Here is a 24,352-nt window from a genome sequence, read left to right on the forward strand (position 1 = left end):
CAAGAGATTTGAATATTTTATACAATGGGTCGCCTTCAAGAAAATAATGACCACATTCACAATCAAATACTATTCGATTAAATACAATATTATCACTCTATTAGGCGACTACAGGCAGATTTTGGCACTATGTCAAATACCCATGCTGACACTTGATCTGTGTGCATAACAGTTGGGGTTCCTGCTATATTTGTCACAAACTGTATTCGCTTCCTTGGTTAGCCTGTCAAAAACACTGTCAATGGTCGCCCTGAATCGACGTTACTGGGGGAGATATTGAATAATTTATCACCAAGGTAAACGTAACCGGTGTTTTTGATTTAGTAACAACTAGGCTATAATAACTGATATATCTAGTCATAATTATAGCAAATAAATCTGAAACTCCAGCATAGTTTAAATGGTGTGTTGAGTTTATGTGTACAGCATGCCTGATCCATGTTTTGACAGAGGTCCAGGATGTTAGAGAAGCAAACCCTCCTTTAATTGTCATCACTGTGTACAGTTCTTTCTGAACAAGTGTTTTTCTAAACATTAAGACTATGAATCATGCTTGTTTTGATTGCAAATAATGAACTCTTTGCATGGCTTCCATAAGTTAACTAATTAAATATTTATACTTATTTTTAAAGGCATATCAAATTTACACAAGTGAATGACTGGTTGGTTAATGTTGGGTAAATAGAACATCAAAATATTTGACAATACCTACTTCCAATACCTACTTCCTGGTCCTTAGTGGAAAAATATTAATCTGACATGTTTCATTTGATTGCCCAGTCCACCACAGTACCTCCACCACAGTACCTCCACCCTCCTCCTCCCATCATGGACCTGTATGAGGTCTACACAGGAAGCAGGCTGGATGTCATCACTGAGGAGGTGCTGAGTGGAGACGAGGAGCATGGGGAGGAGCACCAGGAGGAGGTGAAGGAGGAGGAGGTGAACAGGGATCTCCCTACCAAAGAGGCCTTCGTAGTGGTGTCAGAGAGAACAGAGACTAGAGAGTTGTCCTCTACCTCCCAGCGTTTCTCCACGGATACCAACGACTCTCTAAGGTCCGTAATACAACACTTGCTTTATTGGTCCATTTGCACAGATATTATGTTTTTATTTGTTGCTGTCACAGTTACCCAACCTGATACCCAACACAAACATCACAGGCTGCGAGGGGTACTTAGGGGTAAAGTGCCTTGCTCAAGGGCACAACAGTAGTAGGTAGTGTACAGGATCCTCCGGCTTCCGGCTCACTCCCTGAAGATTTCCCCTGCAGGCAGGGGTTCAGGGGTTCGAACCGGCAAACCTCTGGTTACTGGCCCGCCTCTTAAACCTCAAGGCTACTGCCACCAAGGCTACTGACACCAAGGCCACTGCCACCAAGGCTACCGCCACCAAGGCTACTGACACCAAGGCCACTGCCACCAAGGCTACCGCCACCAAGGCTACCGCCACCAAGGCTACTGCCATCCCAGTGTCTAATGCACTATGTATGTAATCTTTGCATGACATGTTGCATGCATCAATCATTTAATAATGGATACAATAAAGCAATCATCATCAGGTTTGAGGCGTATGTCCCGTCTTCAGATGAGGAGGGAACTCCATCACCTGACAGCTCTGTGGACGGACACGATGACGTGTTTGAGGAGCACAAGGAGTCGGAGGTAGGGGAGGGTGTGTGTTGAGTCAGAGGAAGGGGAGGGTGTGTGTTGAGTCGGAGGTAGGGGAGGGGGTGTGTTGAGTCAGAGGAAGGGGAAGGTGTGTGTTGAGTCGGAGGAAGGGGAGGGTGTGTGTTGAGTCAGAAGAAGGGGAAGGGTGTGTGATGAGTCGGAGGAAGGGGAGGGTGTGTGTTGAGTCAGAAGAAGGGGAGGGTGTGTGATGAGTCGGAGGAAGGGGAGGGTGTGTGATGAGTCAGAGGAAGGGGAGGGTGTGTGTTGAGTCAGAGGAAGGGGAGGGTGTGTGTTGAGTCAGAGGAAGGGGAGGGTGTGTGTTGAGTCGGAGGAAGGGGAGGGTGTGTGATGAGTCGGAGAAAGGGGAAGGTGTGTGATGACTTGGAGGTAGGGGAGGGTGTGTGATGAGTCGGAGGAAGGGGAAGGTGTGTGATGAGTCGGAGGTAGGGGAGGGTGTGTGTTGAGTCGGAGGAAGGGGAAGGTGTGTGATGAGTCGGAGGAAGGGGAGGGTGTGTGATGAGTCAGAAGAAGGGGAGGGTGTGTGTTGAGTCAGAGGGAGGGGAAGGTGTGTGTTGAGTCGGAGGTAGGGGAGGTTGTGTGTTGAGTCGGAGGAAGGGGAGGGTGTGTGTTGAGTCGGAGGAAGGGGAGGGTGTGTGTTGAGTCGGAGGTAGGGGAGGGTGTGTGTTGAGTCGGAGGAAGGGGAGGGTGTGTGTTGAGTCAGAGGAAGGGGAAGGTGTGTGTTGAGTCGGAGGTAGGGGAGGGTGTGTGTTGAGTCGGAGGAAGGGGAGGGTGTGTGTTGAGTCGGAGGAAGGGGAGGGTGTGTGTTGAGTCGGAGGAAGGGGAGGGTGTGTGATGAGTCGGAGGAAGGGGAGGGTGTGTGTTGAGTCGGAGGAAGGGGAGGGTGTGTGTTGAGTCGGAGGTAGGGGAAGGTGTGTGTGTGTGTTAATTCCATGTGAATATACCCTTAATCTAGCCTGAGTGCCAGTCTGTGTGTGCTCTCCTGCCAACTTCTACAGGCATTGTTTGGCGTGACGGCACAACAGAAGTTGGCGAGAGCACAAACAGATTTGCCCTCAGGCGACCCTTGACCCTCTGTAAGAGTTCATTTCTGCTGTGCCTTCAGAACAAGGTGAATAACATCAGGACTAAGCTGGAGGAGAAGGTGGTGGAGATGGAGAACTTTGCAGGACATCTAGAAGAGATCTTCCTCACTGTGGAGGTACAACAACCACTATTACTGACACAACAACCACTATTACTGACACAACAACCACTACTACTGACACAACAACCACTACTACTGACACAACAACCACTATTACTGACGCAACAACCACTATTACTGACACAACAACCACTACTACTGACACAACAACCACTACTGCTGACACAACAACCACTATTACTGACACAACAACCACTATTACTGACACAACAACCACCACTATTACTGACACAACAACCACTACTACTGACACAACAACCACTATTACTGACACAACAACCACTATTACTGACACAACAACCACTACTACTGACACAACAACCACTACTACTGACACAACAACCACTACTACTGACACAACAACCACTACTACTGACACAACAACCACCACTACTGACACAACAACCACTACTACTGACACAACAACCACTACTACTGACACAACAACCACCACTATTACTGACACAACAACCACTACTACTGACACAACAACCACTACAACTGACACAACAACCACTACTACTGACACAGCAACCCCTATTACTGACACAACAACCACTACTACTGACACAACAACCACTACTACTGACACAACAACCACTACTACTGACACAGCAACCCCTATTACTAACACAACAACCAATACTACTGACACAACAACCACTACTACTGACACAACAACCACTACTACTGACACAACAACCACTACTACTGACACAACAACCACTACTACTGACACAACAACCACTACTACTGACACAACAACCACTATCACTGACACAACAACCACTGCTACTGACACAACAACCACTACTACTGACACAACAACCACTACTACTGACACAACAACCACTATCACTGACACAACAACCACTATCACTGACACAACAACCACTATTACTGACACAACAACCACTACTACTGACACAACAACCACTATTACTGACACAGCAACCCATACTACTGACACAACAACCACTACTACTGACACAACAACCACTATCACTGACACAACAACCACTACTACTGACACAACAACCACTACCACTGACACAACAACCACTATTACTGACACAACAACCACTATTACTGACACAACAACCACCACTATTACTGACACAACAACCACTACTACTGACACAACAACCACTATTACTGACACAACAACCACTGCTACTGACACAACAACCACTACTACTGACACAACAACCACTATCACTGACACAACAACCACTACTACTGACACAACAACCACTACTACTGACACAACAACCACTACTACTGACACAACAATCACTATTACTGACACAACAACCACCACTATTACTGACACAACCACCACTATTACTGACACAACAACCACTACTACTGACACAACAACCACTACTACTGACACAACAACCACTACTGCTGACACAACAACCACTATTACTGACACAACAACCAGCACTATTACTGACACAACAACCACTATTACTGACACAACAACCACTACTACTGACACAACAACCACCACTACTACTGACACAACAATCACTATTACTGACACAACAACCACTACTACTGACACAACAACCACCACTACTACTGACACAACAACCACTATCACTGACACAACAACCACTACTACTGACACAACCACCACTACTACTGACACAACCACCACTACTACTGACACAACAACCACTATCACTGACACAACAACCACTACTACTGACACAACAACCACTACTACTGACACAACAACCACCACTATTACTGACACAACAACCACTACTACTGACACAACAACCACTACTACTGACACAACAACCACTATTACTGACACAACAACCACTACTACTGACACAACCACCACTATTACTGACACAACAACCACCACTATTACTGACACAACAACCACCACTATTACTGACACAACAACCACTATTACTGACACAACAACCACTACTACTGACACAACAACCACCACTACTACTGACACAACAACCACTATTACTGACACAACAACCACTACTACTGACACAACAACCACCACTACTACTGACACAACAACCACTATCACTGACACAACAACCACTACTACTGACACAACCACCACTACTACTGACACAACCACCACTACTACTGACACAACCACCGCTACTACTGACACAACAACCACCACTATTACTGATACAACAACCACTACTACTGACACAACAACCACTTTTACTGACACATCAACCACTACTACTGACACAACCACCACTACTACTGACACAACAACCACTATCACTGACACAACAACCACTATCACTGACACAACAACCACTACTACTGACACAACAACCACTACTACTGACACAACAACCACTACTACTGACACAACAACCACAGTACACACATAACAAAGACACATCTATGGGTTTTCAACCATGGATCTGTGAGCAAACCCCGTTTGGGAGCCCCTGACCATCGCTTAATGAAACGTTTCATATCTTTCAGGAGAATTTTGGTCGTCAGGAGCAACACCTGGAGCAGCACTGCAACGATGTTCTACAGACGTTATCCCATCGTTACGACGAGCGAGCCGCTGCACTGGGGGAGGAGAAGAAGAGGAAGTTGGAGGCCTTGTACACTCAGCTGCTGGGCTGCGGACGCACCCTGGACGCATCCAAGGACCTGATTGAGACCGCCCAGGAACTGTACCGCACCGAGGACAAACGACTCTTTCTACAGGTCTGTTGTAGTGGGTTGTCAGAATGACTTATTCAAGATTAAATCATTGAATTGCTAATATAGCTTTATAACTTGAAATAACTTTGAAACGTTAAAAAGTTTATGATAACTTTGTTTTGCTATGAGTTATGTTTTTTGTTTGTCACACCATTCTGGGTGTGACAGACACACCCACACCTAGACACTGTCGTGAGTGAAAAGCCCAGGAGGCCGGCCGGCTGTTTCTGAGATACTGGAACCAGCGCACCTGGCTATGACGACGTTAAAATGTGCTTCGGTCACTCGTTTAGCCCATTCTAACGTTCAATCGAACAGTAACTGAATGCCTCAATGCCTGTCTGCCTGCTTTATATAGCAAGCCACGGCAACATGACTCACTGTCTGTAGGAGTGAACCATTTTCGTGAACGGGGTGGTGTACCTAATAAACTGGCAACTGACTGTATATTCTGTGGTCTTTGTGATGTTTTAATCTGCCAGTTAAAGGTTTTATGAACCTTAAAATGTTAATGACCACTGGAGGAGTTGACGTTTGATGTTGTGAACTTTCCCTTGACAGGCTGTTATGCCCACCATGAAGAGGTAAAGTACTTAAAGGAGATTAACACTGCTGCCTGAGACTACAACAGAACTATACTATACTATACTACACTATACTATACTGTAAGGAGACTAACATTGCTAGCCTGTGAATATAACTGAACTAGCCTGGTTCCAGATCCATTTTATCCTGGTTCCAGATCCATTTTATCCTGGTTTCAGATCTATTTTATCCTGGTTCCAGATCCATTTTATCCTGGTTCCAGATCCATTTTATCCTGGTTTCAGATCCATTTTATCCTGGTTCCAGATCCATTTTATCCTGGTTTCAGATCCATTTTATCCTGGTTCCAGATCTATTTTATCCTGGTTCCAGATCCATTTTATCCTGGTTCCAGATCCATTTTATCCTGGTTCCAGATCCATTTTAGTCTGGTTCCAGATCTGTTTGTTCTCTTGCCAACATGCTAGATCCATGTGTGTTATCTTGTTGCTTGACCATGACCATAGGAGTTGGCAAGGCACAAAGAGATCTGGGACCAGGCTATAACAACACTATTATAAGTGTTTGTTTACAACTGCATGGTAGTGAGTCTGGTTAACAACAGTGTAATCATGTGATTTGCTGTGAACCGTGTAACAGCCTGATTAGGAGTGTTTCATTAGGATAATATTGCAGGTTATGTTTGATGTCATCAACGCTCATTCTGAAACCAAAATAGCTTCCGATCCTAATTAGCCAACTAATTCAACTAATTTAAACTAAGCAGTATAATGAATGTGTTTGATGTTGAAGAGGGTTTGTTGACATAGCTTATGTTTTGAATAGCATGATGACGCATGATGCTACATCCAATGTTCATTTCAGTGTCGTTTTAGGTGGGCTCTGTTCAGAAGGTTGCAACGTTACAAAACATTTGGATAGAAATCAATTTTGTAGAACAGGTATGATTTTTCGTTCTGTAAAATTGGGCATCTTGTCAGCTCTATTCGTTCCATTTCTATATGCAATGTTCTGAACGTTTCACCTCACTGAATACAGGTCTGTTTGTCCAATCAGAATTGAGAAGTTTGCTGACAGGTGTTTTGTTTGTCCAATCACAATCAAGGAGTTTGCTGACTTGGGTGCGTTTTGTCGATTCAGAATCAAGGTTATGGCTGATTGATGTTTTGTTTGCCTAATCAGAATTGAGGAGTTTGCAAAGGAGAAGCCTGACCTGACGCTGGTGACCCCTCTGGAGTTTGACATGCCCCTCGCTGACCTGTCAGACGTCAAGACCATGATGGACTCCATCAACATCGTACCAGGTCTGATCAATCAATCAACCCATCCTTCCACCCACCCACCCATCAATCAATCAAACCATCCTTCCACACACCCACCCACCCACCCATCAATCAATCAAACCATCCTTCCACACACCCACCCACCCACCCACCCATCAATCAATCAAACCATCCTTCCATACACCCACCCACTCACCCACCCTTCAGTCAATCAACCCATCCTTCCACCCACCCACAAACCCACCCACCCATCCATTCATCCTTCCATACACCCACCCATCCATTCATCCACCCACCCACCCAATTGGCCCAGTGTCGTCCGGGTTTGGCCGGGGTAGGCCGTCATTGTAAATAAGAATTTGTTCTTAACTGACTTACCTAGTTAAATAAATGTTAAGTATACTTTTATTTTTAAACGCAATTAGATTTAGGCCATGGATGGGCAACTGATCAATTTACAAAGTCTAAAATAAAAAACATATTTTTTGTATTTTGGTCAGGGGACTCAAGCATTTCTCTCCATCCTATGCCAAAATGTCTAGAATTGCAGGAAATAAGATGTAAAACTGCAAATGTTTCTCTCCGCCCCATGGCAAAATGAATAGAATTGCATGAAATGTGTTATAAAATTGCAAAATCTTCTCCCCGCCCCATGGCAAAATATGTAGATTTGCCGCATTCTTGCTTTAAAACGACAAAATGTTCTCTACGCGTTATGCCATGATGTGTAGAATTACAGGAAATTAAAAATTAACTCTAAAACCTTTTTCTCTCCGTTGTCAAGAGGGGGGCCGCTAAAATGTTTTGCTGGCAAGGTGGGGGTATGGATGTGGATACGCAGACCCGCGAGCCACTGCAGGCCCCCCATGATGAGTTCAGATTATTTGTGGCCCCCACCCACATCAAAGTTGCCCGTCCCTGATTTAGATCAGGAGTATGAGCTTGGAACAGAGCAGAGCAGAGCCCCGGAGAAATCCTTCCAGACTCCAAACTCTACCTTTTATATAAATGGAGGTTAGCTTGGGGAGTTTGGTTGCTTAGAAACAAATGACTTTGATGAAAAAGTGATTTAATTTCCCTGAGTATTTAATTATATAAGGCCACTGGAGTGACGAGTCAGGCACTTTTGGGTGATGCTTTCATTCTGCTGAAGTTTGACTGAGTCAATGATTGTGTCTCAAATGGCCCTCAATTCCCAAATAGAACACTACGTTGGACCAGAGCCTATTGGTCAAAAGCAGTGCACTACATAGGGAATAGGGTGCCATTTGGGACACAAGCAATCTTCATACTGCTTCTGTAGCTAATGTTTGTTGAGGCTGGCTGTGACATCAGTCTGTCTGAAAAGAGATTATGGCTGTGACATCAGTCTGTCTGAAGAGAGATTATGGCTGTGATGTCAGTCTGTCTGAAGAGAGATTATGGCTGTGATGTCAGTCTGTCTGAAGAGAGATTATGGCTGTGATGTCAGTCTGTCTGAAAAGAGATTATGGCTGTGATGTCAGTCTGTCTGAAGAGAGATTATGGCTGTGATGTCAGTCTGTCTGAAGAGAGATTATGGCTGTGACATCAGTCTGTCTGAAGAGAGATTATGGCTGTGATGTCAGTCTGTCTGAAGAGAGATTATAGCTGTGACGTCAGTCTGTCTGAAAAGAGATTATGGCTGTGATGTCAGTCTGTCTGAAGAGATATTATGGCTGTGATGTCAGTCTGTCTGAAAATAGATTATGGCTGTGATGTCAGTCTGTCTGAAGAGAGATTATGGCTGTGATGTCAGTCTGTCTGAAGAGAGATTATGGCTGTGATGTCAGTCTGTCTGAAAATAGATTATGGCTGTGATGTCAGTCTGTCTGAAGAGAGATTATGGCTGTGATGTCAGTCTGTCTGAAGAGAGATTATGGCTGTGATGTCAGTCTGTCTGAAGAGAGATTATGGCTGTGATGTCAGTCTGTCTGAAAATAGATTATGGCTGTGATGTCAGTCTGTCTGAAGAGAGATTATGGCTGTGATGTCAGTCTGTCTGAAGAGAGATTATGGCTGTGACGTCAGTCTGTCTGAAGAGAGATTATGGCTGTGATGTCAGTCTGTCTGAAGAGAGATTATGGCTGTGACGTCAGTCTGTCTGAAAAGAGATTATGGCTGTGATGTCAGTCTGTCTGAAGAGAGATTATGGCTGTGATGTCGTCTGTCTGAAAATAGATTATGGCTGTGATGTCAGTCTGTCTGAAGAGAGATTATGGCTGTGATGTCAGTCTGTCTGAAGAGAGATTATGGCCTTGATGTCAGTCTGTCTGAAAAGAGATTATGGCTGTGATGTCAGTCTGTCTGAAGAGAGATTATGGCTGTGATGTCAGTCTGTCTGAAAAGAGATTATGGCTGTGATGTCAGTCTGTCTGAAGAGAGATTATGGCTGTGATGTCAGTCTGTCTGAAAAGAGATTATGGCTGTGACGTCAGTCTGTCTGAAAAGAGATTATGGCTGTGATGTCAGTCTGTCTGAAGAGAGATTATGGCTGTGATGTCAGTCTGTCTGTAGAGAGATTATGGCTGTGATGTCAGTCTGTCTGAAAAGAGATTATGGCTGTGATGTCAGTCTGTCTGAAGAGAGATTATGGCTGTGATGTCAGTCTGTCTGAAGAGAGATTATGGCTGTGATGTCAGTCTGTCTGAAGAGAGATTATGGCTGTGATGTCAGTCTGTCTGAAGAGAGATTATGGCTGTGACATCAGTCTGTCTGAAAAGAGATTATGGCTGTGATGTCAGTCTGTCTGAAGAGAGATTATGGCTGTGATGTCAGTCTGTCTGAAAAGAGATTATGGCTGTGATGTCAGTCTGTCTGAAGAGAGATTATGGCTGTGATGTCAGTCTGTCTGAAAAGAGATTATGGCTGTGATGTCAGTCTGTCTGAAGAGAGATTATGGCTGTGACGTCAGTCTGTCTGAAAAGAGATTATGGCTGTGATGTCAGTCTGTCTGAAGAGAGATTATGGCTGTGATGTCAGTCTGTCTGAAATAGATTATGGCTGTGATGTCAGTCTGTCTGAAGAGAGATTATGGCTGTGATGTCAGTCTGTCTGAAGAGAGATTATGGCTGTGATGTCAGTCTGTCTGAAGAGAGATTATGGCTGTGATGTCAGTCTGTCTGAAAAGAGATTATGGCTGTGATGTCAGTCTGTCTGAAGAGAGATTATGGCTGTGATGTCAGTCTGTCTGAAAAGAGATTATGGCTGTGATGTCAGTCTGTCTGAAGAGAGATTATGGCTGTGACGTCAGTCTGTCTGAAGAGAGATTATGGCTGTGACATCAGTCTGTCTGAAGAGAGATTATGGCTGTGAAGTCAGTCTGTCTGAAGAGAGATTATGGCTGTGATGTCAGTCTGTCTGAAAAGAGATTATGGCTGTGATGTCAGTCTGTCTGAAGAGAGATTATGGCTGTGATGTCAGTCTGTCTGAAGAGAGATTATGGCTGTGATGTCAGTCTGTCTGAAGAGAGATTATGGCTGTGATGTCAGTCTGTCTGAAGAGAGATTATGGCTGTGATGTCAGTCTGTCTGAAAAGAGATTATGGCTGTGATGTCAGTCTGTCTGAAGAGAGATTATGGCTGTGACGTCAGTCTGTCTGAAAAGAGATTATGGCTGTGACGTCAGTCTGTCTGAAAAGAGATTATGGCTGTGATGTCAGTCTGTCTGAAGAGAGATTATGGCTGTGATGTCAGTCTGTCTGAAGAGAGATTATGGCTGTGACGTCAGTCTGTCTGAAGAGAGATTATGGCTGTGACATCAGTCTGTCTGAAAAGAGATTATGGCTGTGATGTCAGTCTGTCTGAAGAGAGATTATGGCTGTGACGTCAGTCTGTCTGAAAAGAGATTGTGGCTGTGATGTCAGTCTGTCTGAAGAGAGATTATGGCTGTGATGTCAGTCTGTCTGAAGAGAGATTATGGCTGTGTGCTTCAAATGGCACCTTGTTCCCTATATAGTGTTGACCAGGGCCCTGTTCCCTATATAGTGTTGACCAAGGCCCTGTTCCCTATATAGTGTTGACCAGGGCCCTGTTCCCTATATAGTGTTGACCAGGGCCCTGTTCCCTATATAGTGTTGACCAGGGCCCTGTTCCCTATATAGTGTTGACCAGGGCCCTGTTCCCTATATAGTGTTGACCAGGACCCTGTTCCCTATATTCTGTTGACCAGGGCCCTGTTCCCTATATTCTGTTGACCAGGCGCCCTGTTCCCTATATAGTGTTGACCAGGGCCCTGTTCCCTATATAGTGTTGACCAGGGCCCTGATCCCTATATAGTGTTGACCAGGGCCCTGTTCCCTATATTCTGCTGACCAGGGCCCTGTTCCCTATATTCTGTTGACCAGGGCCCTGTTCCCTATATTCTGCTGACCAGGGCCCTGTTCCCTATATTCTGTTGACCAGGGCCCTGTTCCTATATTCTGCTGACCAGGGCCCTGTTCCCTATATAGTGTTGACCAAGGCCCTGTTCCCTATATTCTGTTGACCAGGGCCCTGTTCCTATATTCTGCTGACCAGGGCCCTGTTCCCTATATAGTGTTGACCAGGGCCCTGTTCCCTATATTCTGTTGACCAGGGCCCTGTTCCCTATATAGTGTTGACCAGGGCCCTGTTCCCTACATAGTGTTGACCAGGGCCCTGTTCCCTATATTCTGTTGACCAGGGCCCTGTTTCCTATATTCTGTTGACCAGGGCCTGTAAAGATCTAGTCCAAGGTACTGAACCAGGGAATAGGGTGTCATTAGGAATGCACTAGTCTGTGACGTGTGTCTATCTTTGATTCACTTGGTGACTCACCTCAGACAGCTTTGTTTTGTTTCTCACAATCTCTGATTCCACAGAAGGACACACATTTGAGAGAAGTTTCAAAATGTAGAAAAATCCTGTAATAAAATAGTCTTAATAAAGTCCTTTGTGTTTAAAATTGGCTGTGGGGAGAGCGCAGTGTGAAAATCAATGAAATAGAGACTTAGTATTATGTTGTCACAGTCACTTAGAAAAGTGTCAAGACCATGAAATAAACCTCTGTGGAGGAAAATAAAACATGAATGCAGTACAAACTAATTCACATAAAGGTATTACTCTCTCTCTGTAATGTCACGATCATGTTTCTGATTTTAATCTTGATGTGATTGTAACATGATATCATGTTTGCTATGTCATTCCAGCCCCATCTGCCCCGGTCATCAACCCCCAGGTGTCTAACTCGGCCTCGCGGACGTCTCTGCGTGTGTGCTGGAGCCTGTTCTCAGACGACTCTGTGGAATACTACGAGCTCTACTACAGACCTGTCCTGGAGGACACACCGGCTGCAGACAGCACCAAGGGGCCTGATGGTAGCAACTAGTACAACCACAACCAGTACAACTTACAATCAGGACAGAGAATCAGAATGGACAATCAGAATGTAGAATCAGAATGTAGAATCAGAACAGAGAATCAGAATGTAGAATCAGAATGGACAATCAGAATGTAGAATCAGAATGTAGAATCAGGACAGAGAATCCGAATGGACAATCAGAATGTAGAATCAGAATGTAGAATCAGAATGTAGAATCAGAATGTAGAATCAGGACATAGAATCAGGACATAGAATCAGAACATAGAATCTGGACATAGAATCTGAATATAGAATCTGGAAATAGTAGTCACAACCTGTAAAACAGAATGAGAACCTAGAATCTGAATATAGATTCAGAACATAACATAGACAGACATTCCAGTTGAATGTTTCATGACATTATGGACCGACACAGAGACAATATATTGGGTGTACTATTTGGAATGTTCAATCTCTCTCTAAGAGGATTCATTTAATCTAATGTAATCAACTATTCCCCTATGAGGGAGACTACGGTTACTTTACCTAAACCAACAGGTATAAGGCTTTAATAAAACGTTGTAATGTATTGTTGTAAATGATTGAAGTGAGTTGTCTCCTCCTCAGTGTTTAATGTGAAGGTAAAGGAAACCCACTGTAGTGTAGGAGAGCTGCTACCTAACGTGCAGTATGAGTTCTGGGTCACAGCTACCAACACTACAGGCATCAGCCCTGCCAGTGAGAAGGCTGTCTACGTGACAGGTAAAACCATGGGCCTGTTACAGGGAACACCACTTTCAAACTGACTAACAGTGGTTTTCAATAGGAATGTGTCAGTGGAAGACACAACTGAATACAATGGGTTGCACTATTTTAATTCTGTGCTCTCTCAGCTCTCTCTCCCTCCCTCTTTAATCCCCCTGTATCTCCCTCTCTCGCTCCCTCTTCTCCTCCCCCTCCAGTCCCCTCTCCACCAGTCATCAGACAGAGGGAGTGTAGCAGTTGTCCGGAAGCCGCTCTGATTCGCTGGGAGTCAGGAAACACCAACCCAGTCGACTCCTACACCGTAGAGCTGAGTGAGACAGGCACTGATGGACAGAGTGGGGTCACTGAGTAAGAAATACACACATGCACTCTCACACCCCCACACACGCCCGTACGCCTGCAAGCACACACATACACACTCACACAAACACACACTCAAACACACGCACACATACACACTCACACAAACACACGCACATACACACTCACACATAAACACACACTCAAACACACGCACACATACACATGCACACATACACACTCACACATACACACTCACACATACACACTCACACATAAACACTCACACATAAACACTCACACATAAACACTCACACATACACACTCAAACATACACACTCACACATAAACACACACACATACACACTCACACATACACACTCACACATACACACTCACACATAAACACTCACACACACATACACACTCACACATAAACACTCACACACACATACACACTCACACACTCACACATACACACTCACACATAAACACTCACACACACATACACGCTCACACATAAACACTCACACACACATACACACTCACACATACACACTCACACACACATACACACTCACACATACACACTCACACACACATACACACTCACACAAACACACTCACACATACACACTCACACACACATACACACTCACACATACACACACACATACACACTCACACATACACACTCACACATACACACTCACACATACACACTCACACATACACACTCACACACACCTACACATACACACTCACACATACACACACACACATAAACACTCACACACACATACACACTCACACACACATACACACTCACACATACACACTCACACATACACACACACATACACACTCACACACACATACACACTCACACACACATACACACTCACACACACATACACACTCACACACACACACACACTCACACACTCACACATACACATACACATACACACTCACACATACACACTCACACATACACACTCACACATACACACACACACACATAAACACTCACACACACATACACACTCACACACACATACACACTCACACACACATACACACTCACACATACACACTCACACACACACATACACACTCACACACACACACTCACACATACACACTCACACATACACACTCACACACACATACACACTCACACATACACACTCACACACACATACACACTCACACATACACACTCACACATACACACTCACACATACACACATACACACTCACACATACACACTCACACACACATACACACTCACACATACACACTCACACATACACACTCACGCACACACACTCACACACACATACACACTCACACATACACACTCACACATACACACTCACACTTACACACTCACACATACTCACACACACATACACACTCACACATACTCACACACACATACACACACACACACATAAACACTCACACACACATACACACTCACACACACATACACACTCACACATACACACTCACACATACACACACACACATAAACACTCACACACACATACACACTCACACACACATACACACTCACACACACATACACACTCACACATACACACTCACACACACACACTCACACATACACACTCACACACACATACACACTCACACATACACACTCACACATACACACACACACACATACACACTCACACACACATACACACTCACACACACATACACACTCACACATACACACTCACACACACACACTCACACATACACACTCACACACACTCACACACTCACACATACACACTCACACATACACACTCACACACACATACACACTCACACATACACACTCACACATACACACTCACACATACACACACACACACACACATAAACACTCACACACACATACACACTCACACACACATACACACTCACACACACATACACACTCACACATACACACTCACACACACACACATACACACTCACACACACACACTCACACATACACACTCACACATACACACTCACACACACATACACACTCACACATACACACTCACACACACATACACACTCACACATACACACTCACACATACACACTCACACATACACACATACACACTCACACATACACACTCACACATACACACTCACACACACACACTCACACACACATACACACTCACACATACACACTCACACATACTCACACACACATACACACTCACACATACTCACACACACATACACACACACACATAAACACTCACACACACATACACACTCACACACACATACACACTCACACATACACACTCACACATACACACACACACATAAACACTCACACACACATACACACTCACACACACATACACACTCACACACACATACACACTCACACATACACACTCACACACACACACTCACACATACACACTCACACACACATACACACTCACACATACACACTCACACATACACACTCACACATACACACTCACACATACACACTCACACACACATACACACACACATACACACTCACACATACACACTCACACATACACACTCACACATACACACTCACACATACTCACACACACATACACACTCACACACACATACACACTCACACACACATACACACTCACACACACATACACACTCACACATACACACTCACACACACACATACACACTCACACACACACACTCACACATACACACTCACACACACATACACACTCACACATACACACTCACACATACACACTCACACATACACACTCACACATACTCACACACACATACACACTCACACATACTCACACACACATACACACACACACATAAACACTCACACACACATACACACTCACACACACATACACACTCACACATACACACTCACACATACACACACACACATAACACTCACACACACATACACACTCACACACACATACACACTCACACACACATACACACTCACACATACACACTCACACACACACACTCACACATACACACTCACACACACATACACACTCACACACACATACACACTCACACATACACACTCACACATACACACTCACACATACACACTCACACACACACACACACACACACACACATACACACTCACACATACACACTCACACATACACACTCACACATACACACTCACACATACTCACACACACATACACACTCACACATACACACTCACACATACACACTCACACATACACACTCACACATACACACTCACGCACACATACACACACATACACACTCACACATACACACTCACACACACATACACACTCACACATACACACTCACACATACACACTCACACATACACACTCACACACACATACACACTCACACACACATACACACTCACACATACACACTCACACACACATACACACTCACACATACACACTCACACATACACACTCACACACACATACACACTCACACATACACACTCACACATACACACTCACACACACATACACACTCACACATACACACTCACACACACACACTCACACACACATACACACTCACACATACACACTCACACATACACACTGCGAATTTAATCCACTTCCTGAATTTACTAAACTGAAAAAGAGTTGACATCAGTTCTACTCCCCATTGGTTCTCCCTGCAGGTCTGTAATGTGATTGGTTCTCCCTGCAGGTCTGTAATGTGATTGGTTCTCCCTGCAGCTCTGAATCACTGGTCACTTTAATAATGTTTACATGCTGCTTTACTCATCTCATATGTATATACTGTATTCTATTCTACTGTATTTTAGTCAATGCCACTCCGACGTTGCTCAATCTAATATTTAATTCTTAATTCCATTATTTTACTTTTAGATTTGTGTGTATTGTGAATTGCTGGATATTACTGCACTTTTTAGAGTTAGGAACACAAGCATTTCACTACACCCGCAATAACATCTGCTAAGTATGTGACCAATAACATGTGATTGGTTCTCCCTGCAGGTCTGTAATGTGATTGGTTCTCCCTGCAGGTCTGTAATGTGATTGGTTCTACCTCCTGGTCTATAATGTGATTGGTTCTACCTCTTGGTCTATAATGTGATTTGTTCTCCCTGCAGGTCTGTAATGTGATTGGTTCTACCTCCTGGTCTATAATGTGATTTGTTCTCCCTGCAGGTCTGTAATGTGATTGGTTCTACCTCCTGGTCTATAATGTGATTCGTTCTCCCTGCAGGTCTGTAATGTGATTGGTTCTACCTCCTGGTCTATAATGTGATTTGTTCTCCCTGCAGGTCTGTAATGTGATTGGTTCTACCTCCTGGTCTATAATGTGATTGGTTCTCCCTGCAGGTCTGTAATGTGATTGGTTCTACCTCCTGGTCTATAATGTGATTGGTTCTCCCTGCAGGTCTGTAATGTGATTGGTTCTACCTCCTGGTCTATAATGTGATTGGTTCTCCCTGCAGGTCTGTAATGTGATTGGTTCTACCTCCTGGTCTATAATGTGATTTGTTCTCCCTGCAGGTCTGTAATGTGATTGGTTCTACCTCCTGGTCTATAATGTGATTCGTTCTCCCTGCAGGTCTGTAATGTGATTGGTTCTACCTCCTGGTCTATAATGTGATTGGTTCTCCCTGCAGGTCCATCGTGGCTGTTCCTACCTGTGAGAGTCTGATCCAGCTGCAGTCAGGAAGACAGTACCTCATCTACGTCAGAGCTGTCAACATCGGAGGACCCAGTGACAGGAGCGAGGCTTTTACCGTCTCTACTACAGGTGAGAGGACAGACCCCCATGTCCCGATGCTGTAGTATGTTTAGTTGATGTTGTTCACTGTCAAATATTATTCTGTCTCATAGCACCTTTATAGGTATCAAGACCAGACAGTGAGGTTGTTACTGTGTGTTTTATAGTTGTCAAGACCAGAAAGTGAGGTTGTTACTGTGTTTTATAGTTGTCAAGACCAGACAGTGAGGTTGTTACTGTGTGTTTTATAGTTGTCAAGACCAGACAGTGAGGTTGTTACTGTGTGTTTTATAGTTGTCAAGACCAGACAGTGAGGTTGTTACTGTGTGTTTTATAGTTGTCAAGACCAGACAGTGAGGTTGTTACTGTGTGTTTTATAGTTGTCAAGACCAGACAGTGAGGTTGTTACTGTGTGTTTTATAGTTGTCAAGACCAGACAGTGAGGTTGTTACTGTGTGTTTTATAGGTATCAAGACCAGAAAGTGAGGTTGTTACTGTGTTTTATAGTTGTCAAGACCAGACAGTGAGGTTGTTACTGTGTTTTATAGTTGTCAAGACCAGACAGTGAGGTTGTTACTGTGTGTTTTATAGTTGTCAACACCAGACAGTGAGGTTGTTACTGTGTTTTATAGTTGTCAAGACCAGACAGTGAGGTTGTTACTGTGTGTTTTATAGTTGTCAAGACCAGACAGTGAGGTTGTTACTGTGTGTTTTATAGTTGTCAAGACCAGACAGTGAGGTTGTTACTGTGTTTTATAGGTATCAAGACCAGACAGTGAGGTTGTTACTGTGTGTTTTATAGTTGTCAAGACCAGACAGTGAGGTTGTTACTGTGTGTTTTATAGTTGTCAAGACCAGACAGTGAGGTTGTTACTGTGTGTTTTATAGTTGTCAAGACCAGACAGTGAGGTTGTTACTGTGTGTTTTATAGTTGTCAAGACCAGACAGTGAGGTTGTTACTGTGTTTTATAGTTGTCAAGACCAGACAGTGAGGTTGTTACTGTGTTTTATAGTTGTCAAGACCAGACAGTGAGGTTGTTACTGTGTATTTTATAGTTGTCAAGACCAGACAGTGAGGTTGTTACTGTGTGTTTTATAGTTGTCAAGACCAGACAGTGAGGTTGTTACTGTTGTTTTATAGTTGTCAAGACCAGACAGTGAGTTGTTACTGTGTGTTTTATAGTTGTCAAGACCAGACAGTGAGGTTGTTACTGTGTGTTTTATAGTTGTTAAGACCAGACAGTGAGGTTGTTACTGTGTGTTTTATAGTTGTCAAGACCAGACAGTGAGGTTGTTACTGTGTGTTTTATAGTTGTCAAGACCAGACAGTGAGGTTGTTACTGTGTGTTTTATAGTTGTCAAGACCAGACAGTGAGGTTGTTACTGTGTTTTATAGTTGTCAAGACCAGACAGTGAGGTTGTTACTGTGTGTTTTATAGGTATCAAGACCAGAAAGTGAGGTTGTTACTGTGTTTTATAGTTGTCAAGACCAGACAGTGAGGTTGTTACTGTGTTTTATAGTTGTCAAGACCAGACAGTGAGGTTGTTACTGTGTGTTTTATAGTTGTCAAGACCAGACAGTGAGGTTGTTACTGTGTGTTATAGTTAGTCAAGACCAGACAGTGAGGTTGTTACTGTGTGTTTTATAGTTGTCAAGACCAGACAGTGAGGTTTGTTACTGTGTGTTTTATAGTTGTCAAGACCAGACAGTGAGGTTGTTACTGTGTTTTATAGGTATCAAGACCAGACAGTGAGGTTGTTACTGTGTGTTTATAGTTGTCAAGACCAGACAGTGAGGTTGTTACTGTGTGTTTTATAGTTGTCAAGACCGACAGTGAGGTTGTTACTGTGTGTTTTATAGTTGTCAAGACCAGACAGTGAGGTTGTACTGGTATAGTGTCAAGACCAGACAGTGAGGTTGTACTGTGTTTTATAGTTGTCAAGACCAGACAGTGAGGTTGTTACTGTGTGTTTATAGTTGTCAAGACCAGACAGTGAGGTTGTTACTGTGTTTTATAGTTGTCAAGACCAGACAGTGAGGTTGTTACTGTGTATTTTATAGTTGTCAAGACCAGACAGTGAGGTTGTTACTGTGTGTTTATAGTTGTCAAGACCAGACAGTGAGGTTGTTACTGTGTGTTTTATAGTTGTCAAGACCAGACAGTGAGGTTGTTACTGTGTGTTTTATAGTTGTCAAGACCAGACAGTGAGGTTGTTACTGTGTGTTTTATAGTTGTTCAAGACCAGACAGTGAGGTTGTTACTGTGTGTTTTATAGTTGTCAAGACCAGACAGTGAGGTTGTTACTGTGTGTTTTATAGTTGTCAAGACCAGACAGTGAGGGTGTTACTGTGTGTTTTATAGTTGTCAAGACCAGACAGTGAGGTTGTTACTGTGTGTTTTATAGTTGTCAAGACCAGACAGTGAGGTTGTTACTGTGTTTTATAGTTGTCAAGACCAGACAGTGAGGTTGTTACTGTGTGTTTTATAGTTGTCAAGACCAGACAGTGAGGTTGTTACTGTGTGTTTTATAGTTGTCAAGACCAGACAGTGAGGTTGTTACTGTGTTTTATAGTTGTCAAGACCAGACAGTGAGGTTGTTACTGTGTGTTTTATAGTTGTCAAGACCAGACAGTGAGGTTGTTACTGTGTGTTTTATAGTTGTCAAGACCAGACAGTGAGGTTGTTACTGTGTTTTATAGTTGTCAAGACCAGACAGTGAGGTTGTTACTGTGTGTTTTATAGTTGTTAAGACCAGACAGTGAGGTTGTTACTGTGTGTTTTATAGTTGTCAAGACCAGACAGTGAGGTTGTTACTGTGTGTTTTATAGTTGTCAAGACCAGACAGTGAGGTTGTTACTGTGTGTTTTATAGTTGTCAAGACCAGACAGTGAGGTTGTTACTGTGTTTTATAGTTGTCAAGACCAGACAGTGAGGTTGTTACTGTGTGTTTTATAGTTGTCAAGACCAGACAGTGAGGTTGTTACTGTGTGTTTTATAGTTGTCAAGACCAGACAGTGAGGTTGTTACTGTTTGCGTGTGTGTAGGAACCATCTTCCACCTGCTGCAGGACACAGCCCACCCCTGTCTGTCCATCTCTGAGGACGGCTTCTCCATGTTCTACGGAGACGAGGAGCTCCCGCTCTCCGCCATGACCTTCGATGACAACACCTTCGCCAGGTAGACAAACCAACCAGGTGGTTTACACCTGCTGAACACCTCAGCTAATAGGGATCTGTTAATGACATGGGATATTTACTGTTGCGTTCAAAAATAAATCACCTGAAAATGTGAGTGTACTCATCCCGTGATTGTGTTGTGAATGTGTAGGTGTGTGTGTTGTGTGTAGTGTGTGTACTGTGTAGGTGTGTGTGTTGTGTGTAGGTGTGTGTACTGTGTAGGTGTGTGTGTTGTGTGTGTGTACTGTGTAGGTGTGTGTAGTGTGTAGGTGTGTGTAGTGTGTGTACTGTGTAGGTGTGTGTACTGTGTAGGTGTGTGTGGTGTGTAGGTGTGTGTGTACTGTGTAGGTGTGTGTGTAGTTGTGTGTAGATGTGTCTCCTCCCTCTGATAGTGTATATTGTATGTGTGTGTGTTTGGTCCAGGTGTGTAGCTGTGTTAGGGGACCTAATCCCTGTGAGAGGCAGACATTACTGGGAGGTGGAACTGGAGGAGGACACAGAGTACAGGATTGGAGTGGCCTATGAAGATACTCAGAGAAACTCCTACCTGGGAGGAACAAATACGTCCTGGTGCATGAGACATGTCCTCACCCCATCCAGGTGAGAAACCCTAACCTTTAACCCCTAACCTATCACTAACTCTTACCTGGGAGGAGCCAACACGTCCTGGTGCATGGTCCCTAACCCTAGCTTAATGTCCACATCCCTGTTCAACCCTAAACTCAACCCGTCCAGGTGAGAATCCCTAACGTTAACCTAACCCCTAACCCTCTAACCCCCTAACCCTCTAACCCCCTAACCCTCTAACCCTCTAACCCTCTAACCCCCTAACCCTCTAACCCCATATCCCCCTAACCCTCTAACCTCCTAACCCTCTAACCTAGCTATCACTAACTGTTACCGGGAAGGAACCAACCTGCCCTCCCTCCCTCCCTCCCGGTAACGGACTGCTGTGATAGGTTACACAAGCGATTCTCAACCTGTTGTAATTTTTATTTTATTTATTTCACCTTTATTTAACCAGGTAGGCAAGTTGAGAACAAGTTCGCATTTACAACTGCGACCTGGCCAAGATAAAGCGTAGCAGTGTGACACAAACAACAACAGAGTTACACATGGAATAAACAAACGTACAGTCAATAACACAATAGAAAAGTCTATATACAGTGTGTGCAAATGAGGTAGGATAAGGGGGGTGAGGCAATAAATAGGCCGTAGTGGCGAAGTACAATTTAGCAATTAAACACTGGAGTGATAGATGTGCAGAAGATGAATGTGCAAGTAGAGATACTGGGGTGCAAAGGAGCAACAACAACAAAAAGAACAATATGGGGATGAGGTAGTTGGATGGGCTATTTACCAATGGGCTATGTACAGGTGCAATGATCTGTGAGCTGCTCTGACAGCTGGTGCTTAAAGCTAGTGAGGGAGATATGAGTCTCCAGCTTCAGAGATTTGTGCAGTTCGTTCCAGTCATTGGCAGCAGAGAACTGGAAGGAAAGGCGGCCAAAGGAAGAATTGGCTTTGGGGGTGACCAGAGAGATATACCTGCTGGAGCGCGTGCTACGGGTGGGTGCTGCTATGGTGACCAGTGAGCTGAGATAACGTGGGGCTTTGCCTAGCAAAAATGTATAGATGACCTAGAGCCAGTGGGTTTGGCGACGAATATGAAGTGAGAGCCAGCCAACGAGAGCATACAGGTCGCAGTGGTGGGTAGTATATGGGGCTTTGGTGACAAAACGGATGGCACTGTGATAGACTGCATCCAATTTGCTGAGTAGAGTGTTGGAGGCTATTTTGTAAATGGCATCGCCGAAGTCAAGGTTCGGTAGGATAGTCAGTTCTACGATTGTTTGTTTTAGCCCCACACAATCCCACCTGAATAACCTAATGGAGGTCCAGAGAAGCAGTTGATAGTTGAATCCGGCGTGTGAGTGCTGGTTTGAAACTCAAGTCTGCACAGACTGAGGCCCCCAATACACTACAATCACAACGTTTTGATAGTCCTCAAACAGGGCCTTTCACCTGACTACTGGACAGACTGGGAGTTGGTAAACACTGTTCTAGAGGGCTGACTCCTGGCGGTGCTTTAAATTCAGCTGACTACTGGCAGTGCTTTAAATTCAGTTGACTACTGGCGGTGCTTTAAATTCAACTGACTACTGGCAGTGCTTTAAATTCAACTGACTACTGGCGGTGCTTTAAATTCAGCTGACTACTGGCGGTGCTTTAAATTCAGCTGACTACTGGCGGTGCTTTAAATTCAGCTGACTACTGGACAGACTGGGAATTGTTTAACACTGTTCTAGAGGGCTGATTCCTGGCGGTGCTTTAAATTCAGCTGACTACTGGACAGACTGGGAATTGGCAAACACTGTTCTAGAGGGCTAACTCCTGGCGGTGCTTTAAATTCAGCTGACTACTGGACAGACTGGGGGTTACACTGTTCTAGAGGGCTGACTCCTGCGGTGTTTTAAATTCAGCTGACTACTGGACAGACTGGGAGTTGTTAAACACTGTTCTAGAGGGCTGACTCCTGGCG

The 24,352-nt window shown here is 44.1% G+C and overlaps 1 protein-coding gene across 2 annotated transcripts in view; it reads left to right on the plus strand.

The window, feature by feature from the left end:
• The first annotated feature begins 1 nt into the window (after position 1).
• The window catches only part of fsd2 (fibronectin type III and SPRY domain containing 2), a 28,161-nt gene continuing 3,810 nt past the window's right edge, over positions 2 to 24,352 (plus strand). The window contains exons 1-13 of one of the 2 annotated variants that reach the window (XM_029720527.1): positions 2 to 296; positions 781 to 1,058; positions 1,562 to 1,664; positions 2,794 to 2,889; positions 5,383 to 5,616; positions 6,175 to 6,197; positions 7,342 to 7,463; positions 12,628 to 12,795; positions 13,407 to 13,541; positions 13,742 to 13,892; positions 18,529 to 18,662; positions 21,679 to 21,811; positions 22,234 to 22,410. In XM_029720527.1, the coding sequence (XP_029576387.1) occupies positions 829 to 1,058; positions 1,562 to 1,664; positions 2,794 to 2,889; positions 5,383 to 5,616; positions 6,175 to 6,197; positions 7,342 to 7,463; positions 12,628 to 12,795; positions 13,407 to 13,541; positions 13,742 to 13,892; positions 18,529 to 18,662; positions 21,679 to 21,811; positions 22,234 to 22,410 (1,706 nt within the window). In that variant the 5' untranslated portion in view covers positions 2 to 296; positions 781 to 828. Of the gene's footprint in view, positions 297 to 780; positions 1,059 to 1,561; positions 1,665 to 2,793; positions 2,890 to 5,382; positions 5,617 to 6,174; positions 6,198 to 7,341; positions 7,464 to 12,627; positions 12,796 to 13,406; positions 13,542 to 13,741; positions 13,893 to 18,528; positions 18,663 to 21,678; positions 21,812 to 22,233; positions 22,411 to 24,352 lie in introns of those variants that run through there. The other variant, XM_029720528.1, reaches the window with a different exon arrangement.

The sequence above is a fragment of the Salmo trutta genome, chromosome 29 (genome assembly GCF_901001165.1).
Source record: "Salmo trutta chromosome 29, fSalTru1.1, whole genome shotgun sequence".
Taxonomy (NCBI): domain Eukaryota; kingdom Metazoa; phylum Chordata; class Actinopteri; order Salmoniformes; family Salmonidae; genus Salmo; species Salmo trutta.